This window comes from Lacerta agilis, chromosome 4 (genome assembly GCF_009819535.1).
Source record: "Lacerta agilis isolate rLacAgi1 chromosome 4, rLacAgi1.pri, whole genome shotgun sequence".
In the NCBI taxonomy this organism is placed as follows: Eukaryota; Metazoa; Chordata; class Lepidosauria; order Squamata; family Lacertidae; genus Lacerta; species Lacerta agilis.
Genome location: NC_046315.1, coordinates 31762312 through 31780335, shown reverse-complemented (window position 1 = coordinate 31780335; position 18024 = coordinate 31762312). Strand labels below are relative to the sequence as shown.

The window sequence follows — 18024 nt, the reverse complement described above, 5'->3', positions numbered from 1 at the left end:
TACTCACATGTTGTTCTGCTTGCCCAAGCTACTCTGGGCAGCAGACAGAGAGTTCTCAAAGTACAGATGGAAGGCTCTAGTAGTGTAAGGTCAACTAATGAATAACTAATTCTGGAGTTTTTAATTAGATACCTTTTATTGAAAAGCCTTGTATACATCTGCTAAATGACACATTAAATGAGCTCCAACCAGATAGAGTGTGTGTGTACACACATACACACATATAAACACACACAGACAGACATACTGCAGTTTAAAATGTTCACCTACCCAATAGAAAGCCCACCTACCTAACCTTTGGTCGATTACACTCAGTTAACTACAAAAGTTTAGGTAGATGGGCTTTTAAAAATTATTATTTTGTATGCCCAGAAGAGGGCACTCAAAAGCAAGTATTACAGTTCATTTCTGATCATTTTTCCTAGCATTTGCTGCTCCACTTAATATATTTACTACTCTAATTTACTACTGGAAATACCAGTCAACAGTGGTCTCTTTTGAAAAACGTCCCTATATTTTCATAAGGTGATAGACAGACAGCATTTATCTGGGGGAAACTGAATGCAAAACTTCATTGATGTGACCTGCTACAAAAACCTTGGTAGTGATAGAGTCAGATTTGCACAGCATCCAATTTCTCAACATGTTGCCTTTTCCAAGCACAAGAGGGCAAACTGCTCTACGTTAGGTCAAGCAATACAAAAATGTAATGCTGAAACCCTTCAACACAACATACAATATTAGTAATGTACTACCATCTAACAAATACACACCATACATATATTCTTCATTGTGCCAAAAGCGTAGATTCAAATCTCCCCCCCCTCCAAAAAAAAATAAATCCCAAGATCCCATCTCCTCACCCTCCTTCTACGCATGCACATCACACACGGACACACTGTAAGCATGGATGTATTCCTGGCTTCTTCTGGAATTCTACCCTCCTTCGATCCAAGGAATACACATGCGAGGAGAGAAATCCTTCTTTCCTCCAGCCTCCGTTTCTTCCATGAGTATGCTGGTTGGGCTCGTGTAACCCATGTTTCAAATGAGATACAAACTTATGTTCCCATTTTCAGAGTTCTGTAATAACCAGGGTGATCTGGAACGCACATGTCCTGATGTTAAGCTTTCTATCCATGGAATAATGTTAATTCCTCAGGAAAATCACCTTCATACTTAAGTGATGATTCCAGAATCATTAAACACACACCCAGAGTTCCCATGTACTCCAATTTCATCTTATTTTGCACATAGAATATTGGGCAGGCTTACTTTATCCCTCTCAACACCAGGTTCTTTGTATACTGTCCACTTCTGCCCATCGTTCCTGTACAGAATCCTGTAGGCAGAGACATAATAATGGTACTCTGCTAAGGTGGATCCAGTAGTTATTATACCTGTGGATAAGAAGGTTCTCATTTACAATAAATAGCAATGGCATTTTTAAAACGTTTAATCAACACAGATGCTAGCCCAGCAAAAACAGAAAAGGGAATTTTGAAGAACTCCAAAAAAAAAGATTTATCCAAACTGGCTAAATTTGCCATGAAATAGCAAATGTGGTTCAGGGTAAGGGTAAAATTCTGCCCATTGGGGCAAAAAAAAATAAAAATCTACATATACACTGATGGGCTATAAGCTGGTGATAGCAAACATTCCACTTGGCTTTACAGGCCCTGGATCTCAGAACTGGAGAGTTGGAAAGGACCCTGAGGATCATCTAGTAGTTCAACTGTCTGCAGTGCAGGAATATGCGGCCGTCCCATACGGGGATCAAACCTGCAACCTTGGCATTCTCAGCACCACACTCTAAACAACTGAGCTATCCTGGCTGACAATGGCTGACCAGAAAGGAATATTGAGGTCACAGTTGACAGGCCGATAAAAACTTGAATCAAATAGGTAGCAATGGTGAAAAAAGGGCAAATTCCACATTCAGGATTAGGAAAGGGACTGAAAATAAAACTGTCAATATTGTAGTGCCTCTCAACAAATCTGTTCTTCAACTACACTTTGAATGCTTTTTCTTTTTTTAGATATTGAAGGGTGCAAAAAGAAATTAATCAAAATGCTCAACTATGAGAAAAAGTTGCCACGTTTGGGGTTGTTGTTTTTTAATTTGGAAAAAGAAGGAAGGACATGACAGAGGTGTATAAATTATGTGTGGGGACAGGAAAGTAGATGGACCTTCTTCTCCCTCCCTCACAATAAGAGAACCTGAGCTCATCCAATGAAGCCGAAGGATGGGGAATTTAGGACAGACAGGAGGACGTATTTCTTCACACAACTAGCTCATAGTTAAACTATGGAATTTGCTACCACAAGATGAAGTGATGTCTACCAACTTCAGACTGCTTTAAAAAGAAAGCAGACAAATTCATGGTGGATGATGCTATCAGAAACTACCACCCCCCAGGATCAGAGGCAACATGCTTCTGAATTCTAGTCACAGGGAAACCACAGCAGAGGGAGATGCTGCCTTCATGGCCTGCTTGTGGGCTTCCCATGGACCTCTGGCTGGCCACCGGGTAGACCATGATGCTGAACTAGACAAAGCTTTGTGGCAGGCTTTCCTCCTGCCTTGCCTAACACAGAGCCAAAACTAGCAGAGGGCTCAAGCATTGATGTCTGCTACAAGAGGCCATTAGCAATGTAAGGGCATAGCATTGGACGACTGAGGACATGACCACACACACACACACACACACACTTACTTCTACACCGAAAAGGCAATATTTGTAATATCTTATTCGATATCTGTAAACTGTCATGGAGATTTGAAGACACAAGAGTAAACGTATCCTTAAATAACTTCCAAATGTCACAAGTATTTTTTGTTGTTCTAATAATGTCTATCTGTTTTGTAAATAAAGCTCCATGTATTTTATGTATTCGCTATTATTGTGACTTCTGCACTTTCATGACTTTTTAATGCTTGGTATTGTTTTTCAGTCTGCTATTGTCCATGGACCAATGTAATAAATGTCATTCATCCATTCAAAGCATCAGGGGTGGACCTTGGTGTTACGGTGCCCTGTGTGAGGCCAAAAGTTGATGACCCCCCACACACACCTCTAGTAAGGGTGGCAATGGGCTTTGGGAAGGAGACACAAGCTCTGGCAGAGTTCTACAGCCCTCCTACCTTCTTCCCAAAGCTGGGAAAACACTAACTAGGCTTTGAGAAGGAAGCTGGAGAATGTGGCTATGGGAAAAACAAGACTCTTTTTTGGGGTGTTAGTGCTGTGACCCCCTCCATCACAGACTCAGGTTCTATATATGTGTGTAAATAAACCATTTATCCTAAAGAAAAGAAAAGAAAAAAAGAGAGAGAAGGAAGCTGGAGAAGTCTAGGACTCACACACAGCCTCACACCTCCTTCCCAAAGTCCAGTGCCTCACTTGCCCAGCTTTGGGAAGGAGGTGGGAAGGCACCCCCTTGGCCCCTGCACCCTGGTGGGGGGGGAACCAATCGTGTTGCCCTAAATCCACCTCTAAAGCATTGGGGTGTTTACTACTAGGAGAGGACTTGTCCTAAAAGGACTCTTGTCCTTTTAAGAATGAACACAGGTGTGCTTACCTGTTATGCGTTGCTCTTTGTTTAGGTCTATTTGCAACCACTGATACTCATCATTGGTAAAAGCTGCCCAAGAGTGTCCAGGCCTTTTCAACCTGGCTCTTTCCGGTCTCCAGGTGCTGGGCTGCCCCACTTGCTCAGGCCATTCTAGAAATGACGATGCATTAATCTGCGAATCAGCAATGACTCCAGACTCCATTCCCAGTGTCCCGTAGCAACCTAAACATACAAAGCGTCCAAGAGATGGTGCAAATTTGACACTCTTATAACGCAATAAATACTTAAACCCTTCCCAAGGCCTAAAGACAGAAGAGGACCTAGATCACAATGAACCTTGTACCATTTAAACAACATATCCTGAAATGCAAGTAAGTTGATATCTCTCATCGAAATGCCTGTCTTCGCAGACAATCATTCCAACAAGAGGTTTTTATCGCAACTTTAAGGAAAACCTGGGCTTTAGCAACATTTTTTTTTTTAAGTAGCACAATTTTGTATCTTCCCTCTGGCCACACTTTGCTCTGGGATGTTTGGTTGCAACCTCTCTTTTGGTGTTTAGTTCTATGGCAGAAACCTTTCAATTTTGCCATGCATTTGTTCTAACGTAGAGATAAAACTTCTACTTGATGCTTTTATATGTATTTTTCATAAAAATTTGTGACTTACTTTTCATTATAAAATGATCTCAAAGCAGGGTACACACAACAAGTAAACGGTAAAAACAGGTGAGCGCAAGCACACAAGAGTTAAAATAGCTGTTTACAAAGTGCAACAATATAGATTCAGCCAAAAGCCTGGGTGATAGAGTGGGTCTTCTTCAGTTGGTATCAGAAAGACTTGGTGCCAAATATATCTGAGTGGGGAGGGTGTGCCACAGTTTTATCTGAAGCATCTCTGCTTTTATTGTATCATTTTTTAAAATTGTTGGTTTTAATTGTTAGCAGCCCTAAAGGTAAGCAATGGAAGGGCACGGTACAAACATTTATATTCTAATAAACATCTTTGATTCTGAAATGGAATGAAAAACTTCACAGATTACTTCAAGGCAGGGGGCTGCAGGAGAGTGGGAATGATTATCTCCTACAATAACTGAGAAGGAAGGTGGGATAGTTCAAGACTAAAGCTGGAAGATCTCCATTTAGCCAGAGTTTAAGTTGGCAAGGGATCAAAGAGATACCAGGCTAGATAAGAGTATAGATCCCATTAAACACAAAGGGGCAATATAGAGAAGAAAGGCTTACCACTAGTTTTGAAAGTGAAGAGACCTGAAGACAGTGCTCCTCTGTGTAAAAAACAAACCAAAGACACCACAAAACTACATCTTTAGTTCCAACAAAATGTAACATTTCCCCTTAATTTCTTTCTCTGTGTGTTCTATTACAACATCATTCAAGGGTGAGGTGTTTCTGTATTATAGCAGTAAACTCACCACTCTTGACACACTATTCTAATATCTATGGAATAAAAGCTGCGTGAAAAATTGATCTAAAAGACTTCACCCTGGGAAAGAGTCATAGCTCAGTGATCTGCCTTGTATCCCTGTCATCTCTAGTTGGGAAGAATCCTGCCTAAAAACCCGAGGAGAGTCTACCAGCCAATATTGAGCTAAATGAACTGATGGTTTGGCAACAAAACTTCCAAGATAAAATAAGGAAGAGCCAAATCGCACAATTTGACCTCCAGATTGGCATTTGGAAAGTACGGATATTCAAGAGAAGTCATGCAATATTGTATTCACCCTGAGTACTGAGCAAAAAAAATACAGTAATATACCACACTAAATCTTAATGCGTGACTTCCAAGAAATATGGGCAGTGGATAAAATGGTCCATCCATATTTCTTGAAAATCTTTATGGAGTGTGTGAAGGCTTTTAAAATACTTCCCATCTCATATTTTAAGAGTTAAAGGAAAGGAATGACAACAAAAGTTGGCTATGAACATGCTGCATTCATGATAATCAGCAAGAAAGAGAAGGAATTTCACGAACAATGTTATGCAAAATATTTTCACAACTTTGCAGGAGCAATGTTTCATTACTTATAGGCCAAACTATCTAGTAGCACCACAGGAGTATTGCAGCATAACAACTTTACTGATATCCTTGCCTGAATTTAGCCTTCATATTTCAGAACTAAGTATTTACCTGCAATAATGTTTTAACAATACAGAGAAGTAGCAACTGAAAAGCAAACATAGACTTACGCTTTTGACGTGACATTGTTAGCCAGAGAACTTTCATAGTATGGGATGCCTTTGCTGATTACGACGTTGATCTGACCTCCTAGGATGTTGGACACCACTCCTGCATGCACCCCAGCCATGCAAATGGAGGACGACTTAGGAGAGAAGATACATTACTTGCTATCTGATAGCACTTCAACAGTTTTCAGTAGGCTAAAGAAGCTACTGCTAACTAACTGCTAAGCTTTCCTTTTGCAAAATTCTAAGCACGCAAAAAATACACAGCTCTCCTACTCAATCCAGATATAATTCTGTACCAGATCTGAAATGGACCTAGAACAGAAATAGCTAACTTGCAGCATTCTGGACGTTGCTGGAGTAAAACTCCAGCCATTCCTGAGGATTGATCATGCCAGCTGAGGCATTTGGAGGGCCAAAGTTAGCTATCCTTGGTTAAGAGATATTGTCACCGAAAACCTGTCTACATCAATGTACCTTGAGTGCTTAACATATTGCATGGGTAGGCAAACTAAGGCCCAGGGGCCAGATCCGGCCCAATCACCTTCTAAATCCAGCCCGTGGACGGTCCAGGAATCAGCATGTTTTTACATGAATAGAATGTGTCCTTTTATTTAAAATGTATCTCTGGGTTATTTGTGAGGCCTGCCTGGTGTTTTTACATGAGTAGAATGTGTGCTTTTATTTAAAATGCATCTCTGGGTTATTTGTGGGGCACAGGAACTCGTTGTTGTTTTTTTCAACAACAGGAATTCGTTGTTGTTTTTTCAACAAGGTCTGAGGGACAGTGGACTGGTGCCCTGCTGACAAAGTTTGCTTACCCCTGACATATTACAATGGCATAAGCTGAAAACCACAGTTGAATACCTAATTAAAAGTTCAAACAACCATTCTGAAGTTTACTTACATCTCTGTAGCCGTGAGGAACAGTCCCAAAAACATCAGTAAAAGGAAGCACACATCCAGCTGGGCAATATTTACTGTAAGAAACAGGAATATAAAAGTAAGATCTGCAAACTGCCTTCCTTCGATTACAAAACTGGAATTTTAATAGCCTGTGTGGTGAACGTCCTTCCTTATGAACTGGCGCATCAAACATACCACTACTTCACAAAAGCATGACAAAATACGCAATATCTGCCAGCATCAGGAAAATCACGTGCCCAATGAGTATGCAAAAAAATGAATATGTAGCTAAAAGTGTTGTGGGGTTTATATTTTAAGTAGGCTCTATAAAAAAACTGGCTAATGCATTCTTATTGTAATTTTTTATACTAAATACATCAAATCTGCACAAACCCTTGTGGGTGTGCATGTACACTTAAATGCCTCTATAGTGCCTTATTGTGAATTGGCTTAGTGCAGTGTTTTTCAACCACTGTTCCGCGGCACACTAGTGTGCCGCGAGATGTTGCCTGGTGTGCCGTGGGAAAAATTGTGTTTATTTGATTCCTATTCAAGAGAATTACTTTATATATAGTCAATATAGGCACAGAGTTAAATTTTTTAACATTTTCTAATGGTGGTGTGCCTCGTGATTTTTTTCATGAAACAAGTGTGCCTTTGCCCAAAAAAGGTTGAAAAACACTGGCTTAGTGCACCTTACGCTTAAATCCTGGAACTCTAAATAAATCCTATTACTTCAGTGGAATTTACAAAGTAATTACATCCAGGTCTGCACAGCATGTGAAAACTGCCAAGCTGCAAAATTTAATCAGGAAAGTTAACTGAGCAAGTTTAGGGATCCAGCTACACAAGTCTAGTGCTTTAAGGATGTTGTGGGGGAAGGATAAGATAAGATTTCTTTATTGTCATTGTACAAATACAATGAAATTGGAAAAGGAGACGGGGATATTGCTAAACCATGCATAATATTGTACTACTGAAGATGCCATGCCTCGTTAGATTGCTAGCTGCCACTTTCACTAAAACATTTTCATCTATATTCCTCAGTAAGAACTGCTCTGAAAATATTTGTATGGAGGCAAATGTTTTACACAAACGATTCTTCCTTTTTTGTCACTGTAACTGGAATTAATCTCCAGTTAAATCTTCTTCTTCTTCTTCTTCTTCTTCTTCTTCTTCTTCTTCTTCTTCTTCCTTCAGCTGACTGTTAGGATCCCCAGGAGAGGGAAATGTGTGTACTCAGGCAGCTCTAGCAGAATCCTACCTGGTAACTTGTTGAAGAGTTAGTGAGTACACCTGTTAGTATTTTGTTGGCCTGTTAGTAGAATTACATGAGAAGCTTTGAGAAGAGGCAGTGAGTATTGCTGAATGCAATTGTTGTTTTTACATTCCTAAACCTTGAGTCCCTGATCCAAGATACTCATTTATTCTGTGAACCGCCCTGAGGCCTCCGGGTATAGGGCAATATATAAATTAATTCAATAAATAAATAAATAGGTATAAAACAATGAATATGAATTGTGCTAATAGAAAAATCCTACACCTATTTACTTGTCCTACTGTGCTCAGGGAGTCCCAATGAGACTCTCTCTGAGGTAAATGTGTATCATTAAACTGCATCTTTAAACTGGCTTTTGAATTATGTTGCTGGAGGAGACTCTTGAGAGTCCCATGGACTGCAAGAAGATCAAACCTATCCATTCTTAAGGAAATCAGGCCTGAGTGCTCACTGGAAGGACAGATCCTGAAGCTGAAGCTCCAATACTTTGGCCACCTCATGAAAAGAGAAGAGTCCCTGGAAAAGACCCTGAAGTTGGGGAAGATGGAGGGCACAAGGAGAAGGGGATGCCAGAGGGCGAGATGGTTGGACAGTGTTCTTGAAGGTACCAACATGAGTCTGACCAAACTGTGGGAGGCAGTGGAAGACAGGAGTGCCTGGCGTGCTCTGGTCCATGGGGTCATGAAGAGTCGGACACGACTAAACAACTAAACAACAACAAACTGCATCTTCAGAGCCAGTCCAGGCATGTAAAATAGTTGCTTCCCCCCCCCCCCCATGCAATTCTTTACCAATGAGAAAAACTGGCTAGATCACATGTGTGAATTGGCCCTGAATTATAATCAAAGTATTAAAAAGAGACAAATTCTTACCTGAACTCTGGCTCAGAAAACTGACTTGCAGTGTCTAAACACGTTATTAAATCTAGAAATAAAAACATAGTAAAGAGATTATTTTTCAAAAAGCAGGAAGTCTGTAATTAAGGGATGAAAAGTTTGAAGACAGTAAAACTGATCTCCCTGAATCAACTCATCTGCAATTCAATGTAGTACAGAGGCACTTGCTGCAGTCTGATAATACATCAACATGAAATAGTTTTTTAGCAGCTTAGTAGAGAATTGCACATTTATAATTAGCTAGAGACCTAATAAGATCTATCGGATTATGAAAGTATTCATTCTAAAGGCTCGGGGGAAATCCTGGAGCGAATGTGGCGAACATTCATGGAGTGAAACAAAAGCATGCTTAAATACTTTGAAAGAATATACCACCCTTCAGCAGAGATTCCAGGGTAGCTCATAAAAAAGTCAAATATGTTTAAAAAGCCTGAGAGAATAAGAATAGCCCCACCGACACCTCCAAGCATTGCTGGTGCATGGTGGGTCTTTATGAGGGGGGAGGGAAATACACAAATGGGGCGCCACTGCAGTTCATTACCCACATCTAACCCATGCTGAAACCAGCCCAAACAAATCAACAAAGGGAGGGGCACTGTAGTCTCACAGATCAATCCTATGCATCTTTACTTGAAGTCATTGAACACAATGGAACAGACTCACATATAAGCGATAGATGGGATTGCAGAAATTGAAGAGAATGTGTAGGTCACTGGGCAAAAACTGATGTAGCTGTACTGCAATAGTTGCTATGTGTTAGGAACCCTAGGGACTTTGCCCACTTCCAAAAAAACTCCCCAGCTCTTTTGTATTTTGTATTGTTTTAAGTTTTTTTTATATTCAATTGTATATAAAGTATACTGCCTTGATGTTTTGTGAGTGGGCCATTTATAAACTTTATTCGAATCCCATATTGTTCTGCATCATCTAAACTAAGTTATTATGCATCTTAGACATGGTTTTGTAACCATCCATGCTTAATTCACTTTGAATAATTTATCAATAATTGGGTAACAGAAAAATAAGAATGAATTACATGCAGTAAGAAAGCACACTTAGATGTGTGGCGTGCTTACATAGCACTAGGTAAGAAACATATAAATACCTGCTTTGTCAGTGGTTGAATAGGATGCAAGAAACCCATGTCCATAGAAGTGTATGCCACTCATGAATTGTACTGTAACTTCATTACCCTTTGATTCATTTAAATTCTCCATCTGTAAGCCTAAACCACAGTATTTTCCTGCAAGGGGCAGGAGGAAGACAGTTAATAAGCATTTATCGATTTAGTATGGATTTGCACATTCAGAACGTCTTTGACAGCTCAACAAATTTGTGAATCTATTTCTTATCATCCCCACAGTTTCAAGGCATTAAGAAATCCCGAAGCTAGGATTTGTTTGAAACTAAACCCATCTCCTAAATCTCCAAAAACACAAATTATCATGGTGGAATCCGATGCTAAGGAAATGAAGGACTTCTTCCTTTCCACCCTCTATGTGCCTTTCTCAAGAGGTTCCCTGGCCCTTTGGAGCAGATTTTCTTATCATCTTGCAAAGGGGAGGAAGGTGAAATCCTGCTTCACAAGCAGGTCTGTTCTGCTTGTGCGCAACACAGCACTGGCTACAACCTCCAATTCTGAGAGGAAACCAGGACACAATTACTAAGGGATACTGAAGGCATGGTGCAGAGCAATTTTAGTACAAATCACCATTTCTACAAATGCTACCAAGTATCCAAATAATTACTATCCAGTCTGTTTGCCAAATACATGTACACCAATAATTTTACATTGTTTCCTATTACTCAGAAGGAATACCCACTGAATTCAGTGGGACTTATTCCCTGTTAAGCATTAATAGGACTGTACTGTTAAAACTATTTGTGCAAGTTGGGCATGGATTGTGGAGCTGTTCTGAAGAACCAGTCACTCTGGAGTTTCCTTTTTTTAAAAAAAAAAAGTTCCCAGCACCAACAGAGTTGGCTTCAAGACTTCATTCAAATGCTGACACTCTTACACCACAATATATGCTACATCTACCTTTGCTTAAAGATTAAAATCCTCTGCCAGCCCATTATCTGCGGTCAATGTACTTCCACTGACTCTTATTTCTAATATGTAAAACTTACACTGGAAATTCAAGGGGGTGAAATGTCTGCCCGTTTTAACCTTACCATTATTTTTTCCCAAAAAGCTCTCTCTCAGCAGAGCAAGATACACATACTGCTCAATCTCTTATGCAGCCACACTAGCTGGGAACAGCTGAGAGGTAAAGGGAACAGAAGTAGATAATTTATTTGGGCCAGTGAACTCAACTTGTAAAAGTGTTTAAGCCCTAATCAGGACTGGACGTTCCTTGCCATTTAAGGACCTCATGTTTTCTTTTCTTTTTTTACGAGTGAGCTGGGCTTACAGCAAGTCTAAATTTTCATGCAATATCTAAGTAGAAGAGTCATCAAGCTTGATAAAAGCCTTCAAGTTACAGATGTCGTGCAACCACATTCAATCTTCTGTCTAAAAATACACCACCAGAAGAAGTATCTAGCTCATGGGTTTAGAAGGAAGAAAAACAGTGCAACAGATTTTATTATTATTATTATTTTTAAAAATCAACCCAGAAAATGTCAGCTCTGTTGGTATCAATGACATTTTAAGTCTTTATTCCACTCTCCCCTCCCTTTTTTTGGCAGCATACAAAGACGTTCCCAGCACAGACTAAAGGTTTATTAAACGTTTCACAGTCAGAGATACAAAAGTAATAAAAACCACAGGATATTACTGCCACTTCATATATGTCAGATTTACCATCATATTGACAAATTTACAAGAGAAAGAATACGTCTTAAAATCTTACAAAAATGCAGCTCTGGGGGTGACTTCCTTTGCCCTGAATATAATGTCTATGCTTCTCAATCCCCAATCAGAGAACCATCACCATCTTTCTCTCCCAAAATCCAGGTAACTTTATCACCACTTAGACACAGCTGTGTTTTGGTGCAGAACAAAATATTGCCAGATACGATTAAAAAGGAGACATTTATCTATCCAGTGCACATTTAAATTTAGAAGACCAGGATCTTTCAACCAAAGAAGAAGTTGGAAAATGAATGTTTGCCATTATAAGATTCCTTCGAGCTCCTGTTTAAAAGTGCTAGCTATAACCGTGAGGGCACCATAGCTCATTTGTAGAGTATGTGGTTCAATCCCTGGCATCTTTAGATAGGGCTTGGAAAGATTCCCATCTGAAACTCTGGAGAGCTGCTGCCAATGAGTAATGATGATTTAGAACTTGATGGAACAATGATCTGTTTCCTATGTTCCTTTATCCTCTTCCTGAGCATTTGAACGCCTTAATCCTGAGAAATTAATGATGAGCATATCTCCCCTGAAAGGCCACTCCACACACTTCTCTTCTAGTTGTACACAAAAACATATTACACGTACATCTAAAAATGTAAAGTGTAAGTTTTAAACTTATGTTTGGAGACACGCTGTCATAATGCTTGTGTTTGCAAGCTCAAGTCTGCCACGTTCATGCTTTACAGAAGGGCTGGCAAACCTAGTGTTGTCCAAATATTATTGGACTTGATCAGACCCACCAAGCAAGATATGAATTGTTCTCCAGCACATCTGGAGGGCCCAACTATACAGGTACACCCATGACTGGCTGCAGCTGCCTCTTGAGAGCACACCTCTGTTGGTTTTCCTCCATAACGTGTAAAATGGCCCTGATTTAAACAAACCCAGAGTAAGAAAATGTCCAGTACTGATTATGACTCATAAAAAAGCATTAGAATCAAATTAATTTCTTCTCTCCTCAAGTTTTGGGAAGAATGGATCGTGCAAATAATTCAGACATGTTTTTACTAAATAACAAAAAACCAACCATAAAGGAGTATTTCCCCCCTGTTTCAAACAGCATAACAAGAAGTAGTTCTTACCTATTTCTGTCCTTGTGGGTCCAATTCCATTATAAACTCTCACGTAATTAAAATGGCAAGAATCTGAATCGTCAATATCGAAATCCCCAAATTTGAGCTGCACTCTCTGCTCAGGCTTTACTCGAATCTCCCATTCACACACAGTGCTGTTGGGATAGGCGTGTGGGTAATTAATAGATGTGAAAGTCCCACTTTCAGGACCTAAAACGGTATGTCCACATCCATCACCTACAAAAACAAAGATTGATCTGTAGTGTGGCTTTCTCATGCATATGCTACTTTTAAATCAAGAATGGGATTCGAACCCACATGTCAGTACCGGTGTTAAAAGCTGCAACTCTGTGAAAACTCACCCAGGAGTAAGCCCCACTGAACACAGTAGTTTGCCATGCAAGAGCAAAGGTACAGAGAATTGTGCTGCACAGTAGCATTTCAGAGTTCAGTGCCTTATTTCTGCACTGGCTCTAGGCTTCTTATTTTTCATGTACAAATTCTACACAAGGGAATATAAATTAGTAAACAGATATGCAAGTATTCCAGTGTTACCCTCAGGGTATAAAAGCACCCTGTAGAGGACAAGTATTCTTTTTAAAAAGGCAATTCAGAAGTCCGAGTTTAAATAAAATATATATTCATTCTCCCCCTTTAAGATAAACTTTACCATGCAATTAATAAATACTCAGGTAACTTCACAGCTGCTGAGGCAATGAGGGGGCTCTGTCAGTATCTTCTTTTTAAAAATATTTTATTAGATGAATATAAGAACAACATATAATCAAATACAAGCAATCAAATACAGTTTCCCCCTAACTCCCCCCCCCCAAAAAACAGCCCCAACTACACCCAGGTAATTACATTAGTAAAAGGTAAATGGACCCCTGAACATTAGGTCCAGTTGCGGACGACTCTGGGGTTGCAGCGCTCATCTCGCTTTATTGGCCAAGGGAGCCGGTGTACAGCTTGCAGGTCATGTGGCCAGCATGACTAAACTGCTTCTGGTGAAACAGAACAGTGCACGGAAATGCTGTTTACCTTCCCGCCAGAGCGGTACCTATTTATCTACTTGCACTTTGACGTGCTTTCGAATTGCTAGGTTGGCAGGAGCAGGAACCGAGCAACGGGAGCTCACCCCATCACGGGGATTTGAACTGCCGACCTTCTGATTGGCAAGCCCTGTGGTCTAAACCACAGAGCCACCCGCGTCCCAATTACATTAGTAGTATAATCAAATAAAAAATTACTTCTACAGTTGCTGGTTTAAAAAAAAAATCATTCCACATGCTCCCATGTGTCTTAGGTGGTATAAATGCATGTTCTTTCTTTGATGCATATGTAATAAAGGAGGACCAAGTTATGTAGTTTCCCACGTTGTTTTCTTTCACGTACCCTTTCTATTAACTTTTCCATCAAAATTAATTCCCAGACATAAGCATACCAAACTTCATATAGGTTCACGTTTAATGTCCTCCAGTGTCTAGCAACAGCGAGACGTGCTGCAGTTATAAGATGCACAATTAAGTCTTTGTCTCTAATATTTTGTTCTGTCAGTATCTTAAGGGCTCCAAGACTCACCACAATGAATCTGGTGCTGCATATGTGGGTCTGCAAAAATGCCCTCTGCCAGCTGTCTGGTGGGATTTCTAGTCCATGAAGCGGTTGGTAAGCCAGTTAAAACTACAAGTGGGTGAGAAACCACGCTGAATCCCATTGAACAAGACAAAGAAACCATTTGAAGGCCTATCCCTATAGCAGGGATGGCAGCAACACCCAGTGAAACTTTTCTGATCCAGAGTTGGGTTAATAATGGTCACTCAAGAAGACCAACTAGCAGTAATGAGTTGGCTAGACATATCATGGATGAGCTTGTTTTAAATAGGACCAGCCTGCATTTATTTGTTTAAATGTTTCATAAACTGCTTAGTGTTTAAGTTGGGACAGTAAACTAAACCAACCAGGGGAATCAGAGGCAATCCAGTTGCTGTGTTTGCTTGAGTTGCTTTCAGACTCTTTTGCTCTTGAATGTCAACAAAATTAATGTGGAAATTTAAACAAGCACATATCAGACAACTGACTGATTGGGGCCTGCAGAGGGAGGCAGGGTGGGTTGTGGAAGAGATTATAAAAGGCATCCTTACGAAACAAGAGGTTGTCACATTCCTTTTAGTCCTCCACTAAAAAATGCAATGAATGTCTATGACCCTTTTATATTGCCTGGACTCAGCAAAGCTGAGGGAATGTCTTTCCGCATACAATATTTTTCATATGGAGTACGGCTTGGGGTTCCTCTTCTTTAGAGTTTAGATTGGCAGAGACCCAGGCAGGACTTTGTAGCCATGACCCTTGGATTCCCCCCCCCCCCGCATCCAATTATTTTTGGGAGGCGGGGTGGGGGCAGGTGCTAAGCTGTTCTTTCATTTTTGCTTCAAGATGTGATTGAAAACATTTAATGGTCTATTTTGTGGGATTTTGTTGCTATCTGAGCATATTTTGCAGCTGACTTTACAGTACCGGTATTTCTTTAACCAGCACATAGTGCTATACCATTTCCCCTGAAACCAACCTGTTTCAAGCAGACCTTGGCAAGGGGGATGCTTCAGAATGGCTACCAAACACCTCTGTTATGAGTTGGAAAGACTGGATGGAAAAATGCTTACATTACCCTGTGGGAAATGCTCAGGAACACTGCCTGCCAAAAAAGATGGGGTTCCTTTCATGCTCTAAAACAGGCTTCCTCAAACTCGGCACTCCAGATGTTTTTGGCCTACAACTCCCATGATCCCTAGCTAGCAGGACCAGTGGTCAGGGATGATGGGAACTGTAGTCTCAAAACATGTGGAGGGCCGAGTTTGAGGAAGCCTGCTCTAAAACCTCCATGCATTTGGGCTTCTGCATGTGCTACCAAATGTGGGGCTGAAGAAACACACTGGAAAACTTACAGTTCCATATTCAATTAATATCTATACTCTATCCTCCTACTCCCAAATACTATTCACTTCACATAGTAAAAGATACGGCATATACTGTAATTGTCAAAAGGAAGTTTTCTGCAGTTCAAATTGTTTGCTGAGAAGATGTTTATGTCATGTAATACATATGAATCAGCAAGTGTTGAATCTGCCACTCTTAAAGAACCCTGTGTCAATTTCATGGCAATGGAAATGTTAAAACTCTCGTGACTAAATTATCTATCAAACATCAGAGCATAATATACCATTGACAGTATTCTCACAAAAAAGCTAGCCAGTGCTTTAAATGGCTCTCTTTAACGTTCTTGGAAAAAACCAAATGCTTGTATTGATTGATTGATTTTGAGATGGCTTCATTGCATAGTTTTGATGTTCATGCTGGCAGGAGGGCAGGGAGCAGCACAGACAGAAGAAAAGAAACATGATTTGTTACGAATTATTTCATTAAAAGGGTTTGGATTCCTAGTATCTTATGCATTTCATGCCAATAGAGTTTGATCTGAGAAGTTAACCTTTTATTTGATGCCAGGGAGCTCACTATATAGAAAAAGATCACTTGTCTATAACTAGCCCTTTGTGAATATGACTGCTCACTTAATCACACAACATAACCTTCTAGTGATGCTAGCAAAGACTAAAGAACAAATTTCACATATGACCCTATAAGGCAGTGCTGGACATATGCTTCCACATCAATCCTAAATCTCTAAATGCCAACCAACCTACTGTAGTAAAAACCAATTTGACTGGCTTTCTAAGAAGATTGGACAAATTCATAGAGGGTGAGATTAATAGTGCCTACTAGCCATGATGGCGTGTTTTACCTCCACCGACAGAGGCAATACAGTATGTCTGTGTATTCCAGAAGCTGCGACTCACTGTTCCAATCAAGCCCTGTTTGCAGGCTTCCCTCAGGCATCTAATTGGCCCCTATGAGAACAGAACACTGGACCAGATGAGTTACGCTCGATTCATAGTTACAGAAAGGAAACCTCACTGTCTTTAGGAGATACATTCAGCCATAGAGATGTTGAGTTCTCAACTAGCAAGCTTCCAGCAAGATACAAAATACTCTCCCGCAAATTATTCAAGACTTGCTAATATCATGAAATGTTTCTGTTATTTATTGGCCGGTTTTAAACTGCAGAGTAGCACAGTTCTCATGCACACTTACTCGTGTGTGTTTGAACATAGCAATGCAAACACAAATTCTTTAAGTTCCCATTGAGGATACCTTGCTGTCTGTGAGTGAACCGAGTTGCACTGTGACTCAGAGTTGAAATCCCCTTTGTGCTCATTACCAAATAAGGAAAAGGTGCTCTCAATGCAATCCCTGAAAACAAGGCGCCTGTTAATATGGATCCTAACAACTAGAAACACACCATTAGCAAGCATGCAGACGGTATTTCTTCCCAATACTCCCACATACAGGTGGGAGCAAAAGCTTCTTCTCTACCTTACTGTAACCAATGAAGACAACAGACCAGAAGATTGTAAGGCAAAAGTTTATTTGCTGCACGGCATTGGTGGCAAAGCATTAGAAACCCTTTCACAAAATATTTATTGTTGCTAGGGTACTACACGTTTTGAACACTGGCAATAGTTTTGCTTATTTACTGTGTACTGTAGATTTACTATGCAGCTTGTGTGTTTTAGCCTACGGTTCATGACACATTAAGTTATCAGTTCCTGTTTCTGAAACTCCTTGAGGAGAATCAAATTCTAAGGAGCAGAAGGCTTTTCTCATAACTTAGGACACACTCTACTTTCAACCATTTATTAAAACCATACTGGATTGGTACCATAATAGCTTTGGTGCCATATTAGGTCTCCCTGGCAGCATTTTCAAAAAATTCATATTCCTGTGATTTCAATTTGTTTTAACTATTTTAAATTTCTCAATTTTAAATTGTTATAATGCCCCTGGCGATCTGCTAGTGCAAGGTGGGTAATAATAACATGAATATTTTTTTTTTTTTGCTTTATTGCTGGCTGGTTTTTTAAAATGTGCTACTTCTGTGGCAGGGTAAGCTAGAGGTTTTTCCTGCTAGTCACCAGAATCATGTTTCTTGTCATCCATTACTTGCGTACCCCTTTAAATACTGAACCAGACACATCAAAGATTTAGTAAAATAAGATTTAAATCTCATTGTTGACACTTGACAGATACTCTATATAATTTTCAATTTAGGAGGGGACAAGCTGGCAGAGGCATACTGCCCAATGTAGGGTGCAGACAATGGTTAAACAATCCATGG

The 18024-nt window shown here is 40.0% G+C and overlaps 1 protein-coding gene across 2 annotated transcripts in view; it reads right to left on the bottom strand.

Annotated features, from left to right (window-relative positions):
- Positions 1-18024, bottom strand: part of DCBLD2 (discoidin, CUB and LCCL domain containing 2) — a 30344-nt gene that overhangs the window by 5920 nt on the left and 6400 nt on the right. Inside the window, exons 2-9 of one of the 2 annotated variants that reach the window (XM_033146609.1) lie at positions 12801-13028; positions 9964-10083; positions 8835-8886; positions 6685-6757; positions 5781-5914; positions 4818-4858; positions 3580-3795; positions 1276-1400 (exon numbers count right to left, since the gene is read on the bottom strand). In XM_033146609.1, the coding sequence (XP_033002500.1) occupies positions 1276-1400; positions 3580-3795; positions 4818-4858; positions 5781-5914; positions 6685-6757; positions 8835-8886; positions 9964-10083; positions 12801-13028 (989 nt within the window). Of the gene's footprint in view, positions 1-1275; positions 1401-3579; positions 3796-4817; positions 4859-5780; positions 5915-6684; positions 6758-8834; positions 8887-9963; positions 10102-12800; positions 13029-18024 lie in introns of both variants that reach the window. The other variant, XM_033146608.1, reaches the window with a different exon arrangement.